The 19,208-nt window shown below is 44.0% G+C and overlaps 1 protein-coding gene across 1 annotated transcript in view; it reads right to left on the bottom strand.

Moving 5' to 3' along the window:
* Positions 1-4,025: 4,025 nt before the first annotated feature.
* Positions 4,026-19,208, bottom strand: part of PCP4 (Purkinje cell protein 4) — a 53,996-nt gene continuing 38,813 nt past the window's right edge. The window contains exon 3 of the mRNA XM_074534043.1: positions 4,026-4,643. Within this exon, the coding sequence (XP_074390144.1) occupies positions 4,516-4,643 (128 nt within the window). The 3' untranslated portion in view covers positions 4,026-4,515. The remainder of the gene's footprint in view (positions 4,644-19,208) is intronic.

Below are 19,208 nucleotides of genomic sequence, written 5' to 3'. Positions count from 1 at the left end.
TTCGTGACTAGGCTTTAATGGATTAGAAATGGCAGAGCTTCTCTTTTGAGGGGAAGTTCCTGGATCTTCCCCCTCTGAAGATTGTCTTGATCATATAAACAAATACAAGGGATTTCTGCTGTTTTCACATTCAGAAGGATATTTGCATTTAAATGCTTCCAGGAGATAAATGTCTAAATATTCATTTCATCATATTGATGGTACACTCTGCTTTTTCCCCATCAGGCTTTGAACACTTGTATAGAGCTAATATTGAGAAAAGAAATCTGGAATAATGGAATATCCTGAGTGGGAAGGATCATCCAAGCCCAACTCCTGGCCCTGCACAGGCATCCCAAAATTCCACCCTGTGCCTGGGAGTGTTGTCCAAACACTCCCTGAGTTCTGGAAGCCTTGGGGCTGTGCCCACTGCCCTGGGGAGCCTGTACAACAAATTGTCACCTCACTTGTTTTTCTGTGGGACCCTTTGTTCCCACACCTCAGCTCCTCTAAGAGCCACTCAAGGGATTCCTGTTAAAACTTCTGGAAAATCCAGGTGTCCCTGGGTTCCCAGTTCCCTCCTTTCATCTCCAGGGATGCAGGTTTTGGAATCACAGTGGCTGTGTGGCTGGTGATGTGTCATGGCTGGATCATTTCATCTCTCTGGTTCTCTCTCAAGACTCCTAAAGAAGTTGCTCTTTGGAAATCCCTGAATTCTGCTAGAGCCCTTTCTAAATGGCATTTCTAAAATATGTTGTTAATTTTCCCTGTTGCTGAGGCCAGTGGGAGCAATGGTTTGAGCAAGGCAGATGTTGTGCATCTGAGCTCCTCCATCAGCCATGGGTGAATGTGGCATTCACATTCTCTGAAAAAATCCCTTTGCCCAGGATTTTTGCCCTGGGAAGCTGAGAGGCCTCAGAGGAAAGGAAAACAATAATTCTTATCTCATTTGCTTCTCCTGTGTTGTGCTCATGTGGAATGTGTCTGGAGATTGTTTACCCACAGGTGATTGTTCCATTGGATTCTGCTGTGAGTTGTTTTCACTCTTTGGCCAATCAGGGCCAAGCTGTGTCAGGACTCTGGAAAGAGTCACAAGTTTTCATTATTATCTTTTTAGCATTCAGTAAGTGTCCTGTCTGTATTCTTTAGTATAGTTTAGTATAGTATTCTTTAATATAATATAGTAATATAAAATAATAAATTAGCCTTCTGAGAACATGGAGTCACATTCATCATTCCTGCCTTCCTTGGGACACTCCCTGCAAATACAATAGGTGGACCTCGTGCACTCCTGGTGGTTTGTTGGTACTCATTTGTTGATAGTGAGAGGGTCAGTTCAGATGGGATATTGACCCATTCTTCCCTATGAGGGTGGGCAGGCCCTGGCACAGGGTGCCCAGAGCAGCTGTGGCTGCTCCTGGATCCCTGGCAGTGCCCAAGGCCAGGCTGGATTGGGGCTTGGAGCACCCTGGGACAATGGATGTTCCCTTCTTATAGAAAAGAAGATCAGAAAGAGGTGAGGTTCAAGAATCCTTCCAACCCAACCCATTCCATGGCTTGATTCTATGGTTCTGTGATTTTGTCAGGTTGCTCCAAACTCTGACTGAGTTGTGGGAGCCTCTGCTCTGGCAGTAATCCAAAACTCATTTCTACTTTCTGCAAAACCTCCACTTCCCCCACAGGTCTGGCTGTGGCTTGCTTTTCCCTCTTTAACTTGCCAGACTCCACATTCTTTGCTGTTTTCCTCGTGTGGGCATTCCTGTGCTTTTTCATGGCTTTTGGTTGCTCCTGTTGGTCTCCTCTGTGTTTACTTGCACAGGTTATTTTACAGTCCAGGTAACACTGTGAGCTAAGGATTTCACAGGCTCAGGCAATTGTCCTGGTCACTCAGCTGTAGGTTATTCTCTTTTGGGATAATCTGGCAGCAATGTGGAGTAGAGGCAGCATGGATGTGTCTGGGGAGGGTGTGGGTGTCAGGGGTGGGAGCCATAACCCTGTTTCCTGCAAAATTTACTGCTCTGAGTATTCTTCCATGTTACCTATGGGAACTTTGGGGTTATCAGCACAGAGATCCCCCTAATTAAAATCTTTATTTCCATTACTGCATTACTCACAGCTAGGCAGAGCTCAGTGTCTGGAAATTAAAAGACCCACATTATCTCTGGAATATTAACTGTCTTCTTACCCATCCTGGTTGAATCCAATTCCTTTTCTCACCTCAGCCAAACCCAGAGAGGTCTCTGAAAATTGTGAGTTAGTGGTAAGAAAAGAAATTAACAGCTGTCACCTTGGATATGGGCAAAAGATGAGTGAAAAGTAAGGCTCAGGAGCAAGAAAGCTCTCCTGGGAACATGAATCTGTGTGCAAACACATTTACATGAAAAGGAAATTGTCTGACAGGGGCAGCCACAATTATTCCAAATCTCATGCCAGATCACTGTTTCCTCATTATGTTTCTCTGTACATTCGGGCTGTGTCTGTGAGATGCACTCTGAACTGCACATTGAAGAAAAGCCCTGCTGCTGGAAGAGCCATAATTCATTTACTAACAGCCCCTGTTGCTGTGCTTCAATAATGCAATCATTTTCTCTGTGTCCCAACCATATGATTATTCCTGTTGTGTAGGAAATTTAAGTCCAAGGAATGTCAAATCAAATATAAAAGCCTAGTGCTTACCCATAGTTTTTATTCAATTAAGTAGCCATTACAGAGCTCATGCTGTTTCAAATGACATAATGCAGAACACAAATGCAGTCTTTTATTACAAATATATGTTCATCTAAACAAAATGGCACCAAAACAATCCAAAGCCATTATAATTTTTAGATTATTATGCTTAGGCTATCATTATATGGTGAGCAGTTGCTGTGAAAGACGAGTGGGGGAACCGGGGCCTCCACAAACCACACTTTGAGCACAGCAGCACTGTTATTTGGGGTTTATTTGTGAAATTCTTAAATGCAGAGGAACAGTGCTGATAAAAAAATAAATAATGAAAGCACTGAGCTGACTTTGCAGGTGATGAGTGGGAAAGTCATGCCTAGGACCTGACATGGAAAGAGATGCCACAGCAGGGTCTGGGTGTTCCCCCCAAAAATTAATTCTAAAAATCTCTGTGCCTTCCCACCCAGCCTCAAGCAGTTCACAAATGATGTTTGCACATGCTTTCTTCTCTGCCCACAGGATTTCTCCTGCTCAGCATCCCTGAGGGCTCCCTGTAACCAGCACTGGGCCAGAACTTTTGGCACCATCTCCAAAATGATGCCCAGCACCACAAGTGCTTTAACTGCAGGAGGTTTTTTCCTTTTCCTTTGTAATCCCCCAGCTCTGCATCTCTCCAGCACTGCTGCCCTGATGGGCTCCTTGGGAAGGGCCATGAGATCCCTGCTTCCCTCTGTTCCTGCCCCTGCTCTGGATTTCTGTTTAAATGTGATTAATGATGCATTTATCCCATTGCCCTGGTGATCAAACACTCCTGTGGCAGGTGGGAGAGGAAGGAAAGAATCCCCTGGGCAGAGCTGGGAATGACCCCTGGATCTGTGCCCTGAAGGGTGGAAGGCTGGCAGGCTGTCACCACTCACCTCCCCACTTCAGACACGTTGTAGCTGATTTCTGTCGATCCAAACCTGGGCTAACTCACCAATAAAGGGGCTCAAAGCTGAATACAGAACAGTGCAAATGGACACAGGAAGCCTGTTAAGATTTACTTCTCAAACACTGAAAATAATATGGAAACAGAGAGATGGCACAGAAACAGTTGTTGATAGTGTAGAGTCTGAAAAACCACATGAGGAAATAGAGTTTAGATGGTCAGTTTCTATTTTTACAGACAAAAATCAATCCCAAACTTCCAAAGGTATTTTATGTCTGGTTTATTATTTTCTTTCCATAACAGTCAATGTGGTCCAAGAACTCTGAATGTTATCATGCAAAGAGGAAGGACAGGCACAATTTCCCCACTCAAACCACTTTATTGACACACTTGCAAGACAAAAATAAACTGCTCCCTGCTTCCTACACCCCTCATGCCAGCTTCTGTCTGCAACTTTTCTCTTATTTTTTTTTTTTTTACTTTCAACTCATTACAAGAAAGTCATTTTATTTTCACATTTTGCTGGCAGCTGGAAGTCTCCAAATGAGGGAAGCAGGGCTGAGATGCATCTATCTCATCCCTCAGCAAAAATCCCTGCAACATACGGTGCTGTTACGACTCTGAGCTTTAGGTGGAGAGGGAAACAGGCATCTGGGCTGGGTTCATTTGTAACGCTGCACTTGCTGGATTAATATGGAAAGACAGATGAAGGCAGACACTTTAATTACTTCACCCTAACTTTTTATTACAACATCAAGTAAAATGGTGAGTTACAGAGGATAATGGGCGTGAAACATCTGGGATGAAGTCGCACACAAGCTCATGGGTTGTTATCTGCCAATGGGGTTTTAAATATTGATAATTTCTGTACATGCATCTTTGTGTTATTTCTGATCTTGATAAATCATCTCAGGATTACTTTGTTTTGAGCTGTGAGGTAGCTACTAGGACTGGGAGCCAGCTTTTTTCTTCTGGAATTTTCTGAACTGGGACTGTATCGCCACGGCCGCCCGCTCTGTCTCTGGCGCGTCCATGTCTATGTCAAACTCCTCTTGGACCTTCTTTTGCCCATCTGCTCAAGGGAAACACAACAAAAAACATCAACAGCTTTTTCACACAGGGATGATCACTCAACAGCACAGGTGGAAAATTCTGCTGCTTTCTCCTTCTTCCTAAAGATTCTTATTAAATAAATACCAAGGTAAAAGCTCTTTATCCCTTAACCGTATCTCATTTTTCAGACCAAGGGAAAGGCATCAATAGATACAGCCATGGCCAGGGGGAGCAGATTCAGGGAAAAAGCCTGGCACAAGTTACACCAAACCCCTCCCAGTGACAGAGTTTGGGGAGCTGGGCACTGAGGAGCAACATCCAAAGGGTGCTCAGCACTCGTCCAGCATCTGGGCAAGTCCCCCCAGCACAGGGAGAACTCAAAGTTCCTTTCCAACCTAAATTATTCTATGTTGACTCTAAAAAAAGAGGCAGATTAAAATATTTTAAAGTAGAGGCATTAAGACCCTGTTCTTATCACACCTCCAACATGAGAGGAAGAGATAATACTTCCTTTCCTAAGGCTAATTTCCATCCTTTCCCCTCGTTTCCTGCCTCATCCCTTCCAACACGCACATCCCTTCCCCTCTGAATCATTTATGTCCAATCTCTGCACCACTGTGCTGCTTCCCTCACTTCTCTCCAGGCTCTGCTCTTGTCTTTCATCCTCAATCCTTGGCTCTTTGCCCTCCTTTATTCCCAGGCCCCAGCTTTCCCTTCAGCTCCATTCGGCCTCCACGTGGCCAACCCAGCTGACTCTGCTGAATTTTCCTTCACCCACCTACAAGTTAAAAGTGCAGCCCTGGGAAAATTCCTGCCCTGGTTGCAGAGATAACCCTGAACTGCCTGGACTGAGCTGGTGGGAGCACGTTTGACCCACTAACCTTGTCACAGCACTGAGTTTTTCACCATAAACTGGTTTGTTAAATTCACTGATGCCACTCTTGTGTGCCAGCCTGCAGTGCACTTCACACCAGGAGTCTGCAGGGAGCTCTGCTTGGGGGAATTCACCCATTTTGAACCACTTTGCTCTTAATTCTTGACATTAATACCTCTACTATGCTTATCCCCAAGTAGGGTTAATGCAAATAAAGGCAATTTATTTTAATTTTCATTTTCATTTTAAAATGAAAATAAACTTATCCCACTTATAGTCTCTGTCCTGCACATTAGAAAACAGGGATGCCATTCCATGGTTTTACCATCAGTCCTACAGGATTTCTTGCCTTTACTTCTTGTTCTTACTCAAAACTCAGCTTTTGTATCCATTTCCTACTCTAAACTGAGGAAAGATTTAAAGGGAAGGTTTTGCAACATCCCATATTGATTTTATTTTAACTACAGTAATCAAATAAATGCAGCTATGCTAATGTAAGATAAATGTTCACTTAGTATTTTGTTTTGTTTAGAAAACATTTAAGAAGAAAGATGAAAATGGAAGAAGAAAGAGAAAATCTGGATAAAAAAGAACAGCTTGAGAGCTCACCAAATTTTATTACACAGGCTAATGAAAAGCTAAGCTATCAAAACAAAGACTTGTGTGGAACAAAATCAATCCATTAACTTTATGTCATTAAATCACAGATCATGTCATTAAATTTGAGAATCTGCATGGTTTGTGTAGCTATTGAAGCAATGCAACCACCCTGAGTACAGAAATACAATTATGGTTTATCTTCCGTGGGGAAGGGACGTGAAGGTCGGAAATGACACAGCCAAGGAGAAACTGGAACTGATTTTGATTTGGTATTTATGGGTTAAAGGCAACCTAACAGTAAAAGTGGAGTCTGTCCATTGATTTTAGCCTTTCAGAGGAATAATTGCTGTCCTTTGGAAATGCCAGTTGGGAAAACCAGATGGGTGGATGAACAGACACAATTGGGTCTGTACCTCTTGAAGAAATCTGGCTTGTACAGCTCATTTCCTATTACAGCCAAGTTTTAGCACTATCTTAACTTGTAACAGTGACTCAGCAATCTCACATTAACACTTAAGAAAATGCAGTATTTAGTGTAATTTGTCTCTAAATTTCCAGGACACTTAAATCTTTGCTTGATGCCATCATCACTGCTTTAAAATCAACTGTAATACATAATTCACAGTATCTTAAGGTGTAACTTCCTTTTATTTAACCTGCAGTTGTTGACATCAATACCAAAATTCCGTATGAGCTCTTCCTATATTTCTATTTTCCTATCACCACTGAGAAATGCTAGGACAAGAAGCTTTCAGCCATGACTTAAACTTGTAAATTAAGAAATTAGAAATGTTCAAATGGGCCAAGATATTTATATAAATAAAGGAGAAATTCATAATTAGCAGATGGTAGGGAAATATAATGATTACACATATATGCATAATATATATTACAAAACAACATGTGCATTATCTGTGTAGGTAATGTAATATAATGGACATTTCTGTATAATTTTATTTCTCCCTATGCCCATATTTCACTATTTTTATACATGGATGGTCCATCCACATTTGTATACATAGAGAATATATATTAATATATAATTGCACAGACATATTTCCTTAAAGAGTTTAAATCCTGTGTTAAAATGGAAAAAGCTGGATTGGGTATTTCCCAAGTTTTGGGAGTGGATTTTCTTGGAGTTGTCCCCAAACCATTTCCTATTGATACCTGTCACAACACAGACACTTTACCAGATGGACTGTCAGTCTGGGGAGAAAATTCAGTGGGGTGCCAGCTTGGGCTTTGTCTAAGAGAATAAAATTTTAGCTTTTACCTTGAGCTGCTTCCCTAAAAGCAGCCTTGTGATTTAAAAAGTGTCACACCCTGCACACAACATGGTTTTACTGGTTGGGAGCAGGAGTTCCAACTCCTTTGTGATAGAGGAACTGGAACCAGGCAATCTTTAATGTCCCTCCCAACCCACACCATTGTGTGATTCTACAAATTAAGAATTAACCAATTAATTAAAATGGAAACACAGCCTGGACTCAGGACCTGCACAGACTAGAAATCACCTCAGTGCACTGATGAAAAGATTAAAGCCTTTTTGCACCCTTCCTACTCCATATCCACCCATGGCACAGTGACTTTTACCTGTCAGTAGTTGTTCACATATCTCAGGCGTGCAGGCTGTTGGATTTGAGTCCTCAAATCATTAAATTTCTGCAGAGAGCTGAAAGCAAGCCTGTAGAAATGCTCCTCTTTCATGCCCTCCTGCTTTTCCTTTCACAAGGGATAATTACCTTGGAAATGGTATGAAAACCCAGGAAATTCTTGCTCTCAGCAGGCCACAGCACAGGTAAGCACTGGCACAGGTTTTACTCCTGGATTTGATTTTTCCATTCCTGCTGGTGGGGGCCAACCATTCTGATAGCAAACCACCTTCCCAAGCTGCCTTGATGTGGCAATAAAGGTGCATCAGGATTCCATCCCCACCCTCTGCCCCACAACCTTTTGTTGGTATCTTCACTTTCTAAATTAAATGATGATTCCTTCCACATGGGTATCTGAGGATACCAGAACTACACCCACCCCCAGGAGAAAACTAGGGAAAAAAACCCCAAAACTGTTGTCAGCAGACTTAAAACTCCTGAGCTTCTTGTGATTTTAGAGGATTCAGAGATGGCTGATAAGCCCTGGCCTGCATTTTCTGCTTTCTGAGGGGGACTCTGCTTTTATTAGCACCACAATAAATAAATCCCCCTACCCTTTCCCACTAAACTCAGCTATTCCAAATCTTTCCCTGAAACATTCCTTCATACTCTTCTGATCACACCCTGACCAACCAGTGCCTGTCCCTGCTGGGCTCTGACCACTGCCAGCAGTTGTTGGCCACAACAAAAGATTGTTACCCAATGAATTTCCCAAAATCACATTTAACCACAGACTGGCTCTGGTGCCAATTGAGGCAAATCTGATCAGTGGTGGGGCAAATTCCTTGGAGAACTGTTGTATTTGCAGGGAATATCCCAATGACATTTGAAGGGAATGTCCCAATGACAGGCAGGAATGATGAATCTGACTCCATGTTCTCAGAAGGCTAACTTATTACTTTATATTACTATATTATATTAAAGAATACTATATTAAACTATACTAAAGAATACAGAAAGGATACAGACAGAAGGCTAAAAAGATAATAATAATAATAATTCATTACTCTTTCAAGTCCTGACACAGCTTGGCTCTGATTGGCCAAAGAGTGAGCACAACTCACAGCAGAATCCAATGAAACAATCACCTGTGGGTAAACAATCTCCAAACACATTCCACATGAGCACAACACAGGAGAAGCAAATCAGATAATTATTGTTTTCCTTTCCTCTGAGGCCTCTCAGCTTCCCAGGGCAAAAATCCTGGGTGAAGGGATTTTTCAGAGAATGTGGATGCCACAGAAAACAACACCAAATTCCTGGTGAAAAGGGGCTCCCCACACCCCAGCACCACCACACACTGCAGGGCTGAAGTGACACAATTTATAGGGCACAGGTTTTCCCTCATCACAGGCAGCACTCATCCCAGCAGGAGAGCCTGAAGCAGCAACTAATGAGCTGCTTTCCAAGTCTGCCATCATCTTGCACTGCTGCAGCTGAAGAAAGATCTATGTTTTCCTTTTCCGGATGAAACAGCATTAGAATGCTGTCGCCATGATCTGCTACAGCGCCCTGTGATCCATGGCAAACACTGGATGGATAATGAAGCTGAAGGAAAACAATAAAATCTTACCCATCAAACTCTGAAGAAATGTGGCGCAAATGTAATTATTCACAAATGTGCCTCCAGCTATTTCTTTCATTTACTTTTCAGCTATGAAGCAAAATGAATTGTGATATGCTGGGAAAAGAAAACATTGCTTTTTCCATATGGGCCAAAAGTTTCAAGCAGTCTTTTGTGACATTTGAACACAGCCTAAACAGACCAGTTCTTCCCAAAACTGCTCAGAGAAGGGAAAAGGTTAGTGGGGTGGAAAAGGGGACTCAGTCTTTATTCTCAGAAATTCGTATCTTCCAGATGAAACGGAAATTGCTCGTCACATTCTGGAAAAACCATTCAGCATGAAAAATCACTTGGGCTTAAGCCTCTCCCTGGCATTTCATGTCTCAGGAGCCATCCTCTGCCCCTGATCACCCTGCTCACATCTAACAGGAATTATGGGGCCGGACCAAAGATGGAATACACTCATAAAAATACTGCATTTTTCACAGGCTAAACTGCAGCGTTTGGGAAAAAAGATTCAATGGAGTGTGGGACAGAATCACAGGGCCAGAAGCAGAGTTTGCCTCAGGCAGGATCATTACCTCCCACTGCTCCTAAGATTTTTCAAGCTGTGACAATCTTTATCCCAAGCTATTACACCAGCCTGTCCAATGAAGCAGGACAGCCCCTAATTAAAGAGGAGCAAAATGGGCAGGAATCACATGGATGCTGACATCCATGTGCAGCATTATCTTTATGTGATGGGAAGAGTAATTTTGTCTGCCCAGACTCCACAGAGCAGCCAGCCAGCTGGAGAAAGCATATGGATGCTCAGAGGTGTGGAGGCCACCCTTAACTCCTCACAAGGAACAGTTTTAAAAGCCAAGAGTTGATATTGGCCATTCTTTCCCCTCTGTGTCTACTTGAGGGCGAGGAAGTAAATTACTAATTTTTTAGGGGAGTTACTGAATCATGGAATGGTTTGGGTTGGAAGGGACCTTAGAGATCATCCAGTTCCACCCATGCCATGGCAGGGACACCTTCCACTGTCCCAGGCTGCTCCAAGCCCCAGTGTCCAATGTGGCTTTGGACACATCCAAGGATGGGGCATCCATAAAAATTCTGGGCAAGCTGTTACAATTCCTCACTAAGCTCACAGTAAAGAATCTCCTCTGATATCTAACCTGAACCGAAACTCCCTGTCAGTTTGAAGCCATTCTCCCTTGTACTTGGAATTGTCTCTCTCTTCCCAGCTCCTTCAGGCCCTGCAAGGCCGCCCTGAGCTCAGCCCAAAGCTTCTCCTGTGCAGGTGAACAATGCCAGCTGTGCCAGCCTTTCCTGCCAGCAGAGCTGCTCCATCCCTCTGCTCATCCTGGAGCCTCCTCTGGGCTCTGCAGCAGCTCCAGCTCCTCCCTGGGCTGAGCCTGCCCTGGCCCAGCCTGAGGCCGCTCCCTCTGCTCCTGTCCCTGTTCCCTGGGAGCAGAGCCCAACCCCCCGGCTGTGCCCTCCTGGCAGGGCCTTGTGCAGAGCCACGAGGGCCCCTGAGCCTCCTTTGCTCCAGCCTCAGCCCCTTCCAGCTCCCTCAGCCCCTCCTGGGGCTCCAGCCCCTGCCCAGCTCCGTTCCCTGCCCTGGACACGCTCCAGCCCCTCCAGGGCTCTCCTGCTGGAGCAGAACTGGGCCCAGCCCTGGAGGGGCCTCTCAGAGCCAGCACAGAGGGACAATCCCTGCCCTGCTCCTGCTGCACACACAATTCCCCATCCAGCCCAGCTGCCAGGGGCCTTCCTGGCCTCAAACATTCAGCTTCTTCATTAATAAGCACTGATTTTTTCTCTAATTAGATTAGGAACAACAATAATTGTCCTTCCTGCTCATCAGAAGTGCTGCAGGGTGAGATGCTCATTTTGTGACTAGGACTCCATCCCTAAACCTCTTCTCTTTTGTCACTCCAGAAGGAACCCAGACATTCCAGGGCCACCTTCCAGAGTCCAGGGCTCCCTGTTGGGTTTGTCAGGAGAGAGGCACTCGATGGCTGGGAATTACAGCTTTACACAAGGGGGTTTTGTTTTCAGGTTTTTGAAGGTGGAAAATGATGGGGAAATGTAAAGTCCATAACAGAACCATCTCTGAAACTGAAAAGCAACCCCTGGAGCTCAGCAGTCTTCTGACACTTCAAAAGCTCCATGTGGAAAAAAAAAATAAAGGTTATCATTAATGATAAGACTAAATGTAACATCTATTTTTATCTGAACTACACCAATTGGACCCAGAATATCACTCAAAGCTAGCCAGAAATAATTAATATCATTTGATTCAACTGTAAATTACAATTTGGTATAAAGAACACGACCTTATTAGGCAAGCAGAATCTTTTATTTTTGAAATTGACCTTTACTTTCAGAATATGGTGTTGCTATCTCAAACTCGAAAAATTAGTTTTGCTGCAAAAAATAATGGTTGTTCTTCTATAATTTTAAAAATGTTATTTCAGCATGAGGTTTTGAAATGTCTGATTAATCTTTTTTTTTTCCTAGTTGTAATAATGTTGGAGAACAGGAATATTATTTCTGACATAAGATAAATGAAGTAGCATAAAAAATATGTACATTGGGGTAATATAATGGAACAGAAAGGAATAGCAATAAAATTCAGTTTACAGAAATTGCATTCTCTAGATTGTAGCCAACTACAGATGAATTGATTTTGCTCAACAATTAATATAGAGACAAATATTGTTTTTCCTTAAATGCTAATATTGTTTAAGCAATTATTCCTCATCTTCAAAGTAATTAATGGATCACTGCCAGCCTTTTAAAATGGTTTACAAACACATAACTGATGCACAGATAGGTACATAATTCATGGGAGGCATTCTGGGAATGAAACCAGAGGCCCTAATTCACATTCCCACATAGAGATCAAACTTTGTGCGAGTTTAACTGGGAACCTAGCAAACAAAAGCAGCCTGTTTTCAGATCTATAATCTCATCTCTTACCAGCTAAACCTGTGTCTGAGGGGTGCTAAACTGGCAAATTCAGTGGGAGCTCTAGGAGCTGAAGGGAAATGGTGCTGGGGATCCAGTGCTGGTACTGACGCGGAATCACAGAATTTCCTGAGCTGGAAGGGACCCCAAGGAGCACAGAGTACAGTTCCTGTCTGATCCCTGTGTCCCTGCAGAACGATGTCCCACCTGCCAGGGTACCTGTCACCAATTCCCTGACTTCTGGGACTCTGGCTGGGGCCAGAGAGACCCTCCTGGAGTGGTCTTGTGTCAGGAAAGAGAGACACACTGGATCTTTGCAGTCTTCAGGTTCTTGTTAATTCTTATCTAAAGTTTTGCACGCTGCCCACACCAGGCTCAGCACACTGGAAAAGCCCCACAAAAATGGCAACAAACTCTTGGTAAAAGCTCTTTAAGGACTAAACTATCCAATGAAGAACTGACACCTGGATTATTTTCCCTTTTAACCCAATAACTGATCCCACAGAGCTGCAATGGGGACTTTTCTGCCCAATTACAAAATGCCACCCAAACCTATGGAGAAGGAGGAAAACGAAGCATGAAGAAGAAACCCAGGACAACACCCTGTGCCCTCCATCTTGCTGCCATCCACAACACACTAAAAACCCCAAAACCTCAATTTCTTACCGAGTGATACACCTACACTGCTCTCTACAAACTATTTCACACTTTAGTGGATCCTAGTCTATTCTGGAGTTTAGGAAACTTTCTCCATGGATGAGGGTCAGAGTCAGTGCTGCCCTGGGGGTCAGGGCACCCCAGAACAGACATAGAAATATTCCCTGTGTGCCCTGGGTTTCCACACCCACCAGCAGGGATAACACACCAGCCCTAACTCAGCCTCTCCTGCAGGTCAGGATGCCAAGGTCCCCCTCACAAATTCAGCCCAGAGCTGTGGGAGTCTCATTCTGCAGCTGCCCATGATGCCCAAGGCTCCAGCCAAGTTTGAAATGGGAATTGTTACAAGGTGGTTTTAATTTCCTCTGCCATTTCCAGGTCTCATTTCCCAGTTAAACTCTGTGCCTTTAACCAGCTTTGCTGTGGAGGGAGCTGCATTTCAGCAGTGCATGAAGCGAGCTGCCCTCCTGACTGGCTCCTCCACTGCTTGATTAATATATGATCAGTTATTTCCCTATTATGGTAGCATGCAGGCGCTCCCAGCCCGAGCTGGGAGCCCTAATGTGGTTACAAATGCAGAACAATAAATTCTTTCCCCTCCACCACCCCTCAGTGCTCTGACCTTTGCAAAAGTGTCTTCAGCAGTAACGTTTAAAATAACATCGGGAGAACTTCCTCAGGGCTACCTCGACACCAGCACATTATCCAAGGCCCCAGCACAGCCCAGGCATCATCCACAGCTTCCCTGAGTATCTGACAGCATGGCTGGGATTGTTCCAGACACACTCTGCCAAGGGACTGTGGTGGCAGAGGGTGGGATCCCCGAGGGAAGGAGACTTCAGCCCTTTTGATTCAACTTTGCATCAAAACCATAGAAAAGGCTCTCAACCCATTTTGTTTTCTAAGAGGGATGTTGCCCTCAGCACTGTGGAAACTCAGGGCACTGGGAATATTTCTGTGTCTGCTCTGGGGTGCCCTGATCCCCAGGGCAGCACTGACTTTGACCCTCATCCATGGAGAAAGTTTCCCAGACTTCAAGATAACCTAGAATCCACAAAAGTGTGAAATAGATTATAGAGAGCAGTGTAGGTGTATCACTTAGGTGAAAAATTGAGGTTTTGGGGTTTTTAGTATGTTGTGGATGGAAGCAAGATGGAGGGCACAGGGTGTTGTCCTGGGTTTCTTCTTCATGCTTCTTCTTCCTCCTTCTCCATGGGTTTGGGTGGCATTTTGTAATTGGGCAGAAAAGTCCCCATTGCAGCTCTGTGGGATCAGTTATTGGGTTAAAAGGGAAAATTATCCAGGTGTCAGTTCTTCATTGGATAGTTCAGTCTTAAAAGACCTTGTACCAAGAGATTGTTGCCATTTTGTGCCTTCTAATGAAAAGCTGCAGAACTCACAGTAGTGAGACTGTTTTACTGATAAGAAATAATAAGCACCTGAGTGTGAACATGAAACAGCATCTCAAGTGCCTTCAATCCAGACCCAGAGAAACCCACAGCTGGTACCCCCACACAGCACTTCCAAACCCTTTCCTGCTTCAGACTGCAGAGAAACTGCTTCAGAATGAGTTAGCCCTCACTGTTAATTGTGGGATGACCAATGATACCCGAGGGCACTCACCAGGAAAACACAAAACCAGAGGATTTTATCTTCCAGTGTGGCACTGCCTCCCTCAGCTTTGCTTTGCAGGGATGCTCCCTCAGCAGCAGCTGGGGAAGGAGCTCGGAGAAGTGGCAGCTATCACAACATGCCACCCAGGAGTGGCAGGAAAGGGGGATCAAACCCCTGCCTGCCAAAGTGACAGGAGCTGGGGAAGGTGGCACAGGTTACAGAGCAAAACCTGTCAGTCACACAAAGGAGAGGAATCAATCAAAAGAGCCGTGCTATGGAGTCAGAAGATGGGTTTTTTCCATGCACAAAGAAGAGTGAGACTTTGCCCTGCTCATCTTCAAAGTGGAAAATAAAGGCATTTTTTGGAGTCACTGGATACCAGCATATCTGTTAGCAACTAATGAGAGGCTATTTTAAGTTTACAGGGTGATTTTAATAAAAACTACTTTATCAGCACTTGGAAAGTCTCCGTGAGAAAATACTTTCCTCTTGTAAAATCTATCACAGCTTTTAATTACAAATTACTTAATCCCACACTCAGAGGTAAAGTACAGGAACTGAGCTTTGCCATTCATTATCACATTCTGAAGCAAAGGAGATATTGCAGAGAAATTCTTCCCTGGCAGGGTGAGCAGGCCCTGGCACAGGTGCCCAGAGCAGCTGTGGCTGCCCCTAGATCCCTGGAAAAATATCAAGGGCAGGTTGGATATTGGGGCTTGGAGCATCCTGGGATAGTGGATATCCCTTCCTATGGAAGAGGTGGTTGGAAGATGAGCTTGAAGAACCCTTCCAGTCCAAACCACTTTATGATTCTATTTCAGCATCTTCTAAGCCTTGTAAATATTATCAATAAGAAACACTCTACTGCACAGATTAAGTGCAAGAAACAAACAACTTTAATAATGACCAAGCAGTGCAGCTTTTAGTTGCACAAACATAGGTATGCTATTCATTTATTAAATAAATTAATAAATAAAATAAATTAATTTATCCTATTGCTCAGGATGCAATAGGATAAAGTAGTTTAGCACAATCACACCACAAAAAAGCCACTGCTTTAACACATGTACCACATTTTTTAACATCTTGCACTACCTGCCAGTTTGGGGATGCTTGTGGAGGCAACTAGTCAATAATTGGGTAGAAGGGGAGCTTGTGAGGTTAAAAATGCCTAAGGGAGTATCTGGAGTTCTTTAGTGACAGAACAGAATTGTAAGAGGGTAAAAACAGGCTGGGATGAACAAACCTGCTCTAAGAGATTCATTTAGGAGAGCATTTGGCAAAAGGAAGTTTGTCACCCCTCCATAAAACCAAACTCATCCCTTCAGGAGAGCCCCAGAGATGTGATGGATGTAAAATCCAGGCTTCTGGAGCAGCTCCAAGGTAGTTCAGCCTGAGCAAACACTAGGAAACTGTGATGGACATCAATTTACCATGAAACTTGGCCTGCCAGTGGGTCTCACATGCTCCTGCATCACTTGGCTTTGTCACTTCTGCTCCAGCATCCACAACCTCAGCCAGAGTGCTGGACAGACTCAGTCTGACCAATTTTACTGAATGTTCCACAGAATGAAATTTTCTCACAAAAGGTACAGAATTTTAACATCTCTGACTCCTGAAAGCAGTCACCCAGCTGTAGTTTTCCACCATAAAGCAAAGAAATCCTGTTGCAGGAGGGTTGGATCTAGGAAATTTCCACTGTTTTCTTTTGCTTGGGCTGTTACCTGAACAGAATCATTAATTTGAGTTTACATGTCTCCACTGAACACAAAGAGCCACAGTCTCTGTTTATTTCCCCTGCAGGCTGGCTTGCTTAACTTTCTTAGGAAGAGAGGAGGGGCTGCTCAGGAAAATGTAGGATAACACTGAAACAGCAGCACAGGGGAGATAAATTCAGATCCAGTGGCAATGTGGCTCTGCAAGAGGATGAGAAGGAATTAAATGCTGCAGGGCACTGTGAGTGTGTTCCAGGCTGTCTTGCCCAAGAGCCACTTGGAAAGCCATGTTACATGTTCTGCAGAAGCTCATTAGGCCAAATATTTCAAAACCAGATTCTAGGTAAAAAGATCTGGACAATTTCTAGGAGGGGAAAAATCCTTAATCTAACTTAGAATTGTAGAATCATTTAGGTTGGAAAAGATCTTTTGAGATCTATAGAAGAAGGCAAACTTGCAGGTGTTTAGAAATGGAGAAAAGCAAGGATTCCAAGGGTGCAACTCCAATATTTTTTGGACAGCATGAATCCCACCCTTGAATCCCCTTCCTTCACTGGTTAATTCTCCATTAGTGTTAAAGGCAGCTGAGAGGGGCTGGTTCAGATGTAGGTATTGTTCTATAAATGAGTTACATTGCCTGAGCCTGAGTGCTGCCTGAACTACACACTGTAGAATTTCAGATGAACACACTTATCTGCTATTTCATGAGAAATTCTTTCTCACCAAATGAATTATTTAGCCCTTATAAAAACTACTACACTGAAACTGCAGCAGCTAAGAAATCTTGTTTGCTCCAGGAAGGAAGAAAATAAAATAAAGGCAGGCACACCTTCTCCAACAACTCCAACTGTGTGCTCTGATCCCATGGGATGGAGAAGAAGAGAACAGCTCACCTTCAGCAGAGGGTCAGAATGAACATTTGTTCCCTCTGCTGAGATGGCCAGGGACGCCGCCAGTTGTGGAGCTGATCTGGATCCTCTCATGCTCCCTCAGGAGCTGACTGAACACTGTGCATACACTTTTCTTTTTATAGAAATATAGTTGAACAGACAAAAAAAAACTGTATCAGCACTCTCACTCTCCTTTCAATTTAATTCAGAGATAGTGAATTTTTGTGTACACTGTGTGCCTTTATGTGTACATCAATAAGACTCCTTCTATACCTCTAATAAGGGATTACAGCTAACACCACACAAGCAATATCAAATGCTTCATGTGAACAAGCAGCCAAATGACAGTTTCTAAGAGAGCTGTAATTGAATTCAGCAGCTACAGCAAACACCAAACCTCTGCTCTGCTGCTTAGCTAAGAGTGAGCCAGGGCATGGCTGCTGCCATCCTGAAGGGTGGAGGTGCTCCAAGGAACCTTCCTGAACCAAGGAACCTTCCTGAACCAAGGAATCTTCCTGAACCAAGGAACACCAAACGTGTGCTCTGCTGCTTAACTAAGAGTGAGCCAGGTGATGGCTGCTGCCATCCTGAAGGGTGGAGGTGCTCCAAGGAATCTTCCTGAACCAAGGAATCTTCTTGAACCAAGGAACCTTCCTGAACCAAGGAACCTTGCTGAAGCAAGGAACCTTGCTGCACCCCGCATGTGGCCAAGGCAGCCAAAACAGCGCTGAGAATGCAGAAGGAATAAAATGTGGGTGTTAGATGAGGTAGGTGGCCATCTGTAGAGGACAAGAACACTTTAAATGGTATTGCCATGATGCTCATGGCTGATCCAAGCCAAGGATCACTGATATCACACTGGGATCTGCATGCAGAGCTCAGGAAACCACAGTGAGCACCTCTCTGTGCAGCTTCCCAACATGGTGCACTCAACAGAGAACTCTGATTTCACAGCACAGTTACACTCACATGTTCCTTCCATGCCAAAGCACACAAAGTTACTGCTTCATCATTCCTTAATGGAAGAAATCCAGCCCCATCACACATCCTTGCCATGTTTTCTTCTTTCCCACCTCTACTGTGGAAACTGATGCTGATCTGGACACGACTCTTGGCTCTGATGCAGAACTGGAACACAGCTCTGCTCTTCCACTAATTTCCTGTCCCAGAGTAATAAAAAAGACCTTATTGTCACATAAGACAATTTACTGTTTAGCATAAGGGAGTAAAAAACGGCAGTGAGCAGACCCTATAAAAGAGGGGGGATGAATCCAGAAGGACAAGGTGTCCTTCTGAGCAGCCCTTTCATTACCCAAAGGCAGTTCTGCACGGGGAGCCTGAAGCCTGGAATTGTAACAAGTCAATACCAAAGCTCTGTGGGATTTCTTGTCCCTGCCTTGAGCCTCTGTGTTTATTGAGTGAGGACTGATGGTTGTAAGGTAATGTAATTTTCCAAGCCTTTCCAAAGCAACAAAGATAATGAGCAAGGTCGGGCTCCAAAGCCACTAGACAGTACTTCAAATTCTACTTCTGCTTTTTTTTCCCTTTCCCCCCACCTCATAAAAAAACAGAATTCCAAACCTTCTAGGGCCTAGGCACTGACTCAGCAACATCCTCTTCTGAACTCATTTCAGAAAAGGGTGGAGGGTTGTTCTCCCCCAAGAGTGCAGCTCTGTGCTCTGACAAGCATCTGACTCAAGTGGAGATCATTAATGCTGCCTTGCAGTGGGCTTATTCTCAGGTGTGTAGCAAGGAGGAGTATCCACCTTTTTATAGCCTGTGTATTCATTAATCACACCCACACTCCTTTTTATTTTATTTTTTTTTTAACGTGGGTAAAAGCAAGCATGTTTTCCCAATAAAGGAAAGAGAACGCAAGTCCATATTCCGAGCTCTGCATCTACATCAGGAGGTTATGGAGCAGGGAAGTGAAAATGGTCTCATTATCCTGACAGATGGTGCACTTAACAAACCCACACAGAACACTGAGGACACAAAGGAAGGTTGTACGTGCTGGGAGTGTGGTGCATCTCTGAGCTGCCAGAGAAGTGGTG

Source organism: Zonotrichia albicollis, chromosome 2 (assembly GCF_047830755.1).
Source record: "Zonotrichia albicollis isolate bZonAlb1 chromosome 2, bZonAlb1.hap1, whole genome shotgun sequence".
NCBI classification, from domain to species: Eukaryota; Metazoa; Chordata; class Aves; order Passeriformes; family Passerellidae; genus Zonotrichia; species Zonotrichia albicollis.
The sequence above is the reverse complement of the archived record's forward strand: the minus strand, read 5'-3'. Positions and strand labels throughout refer to the sequence as shown.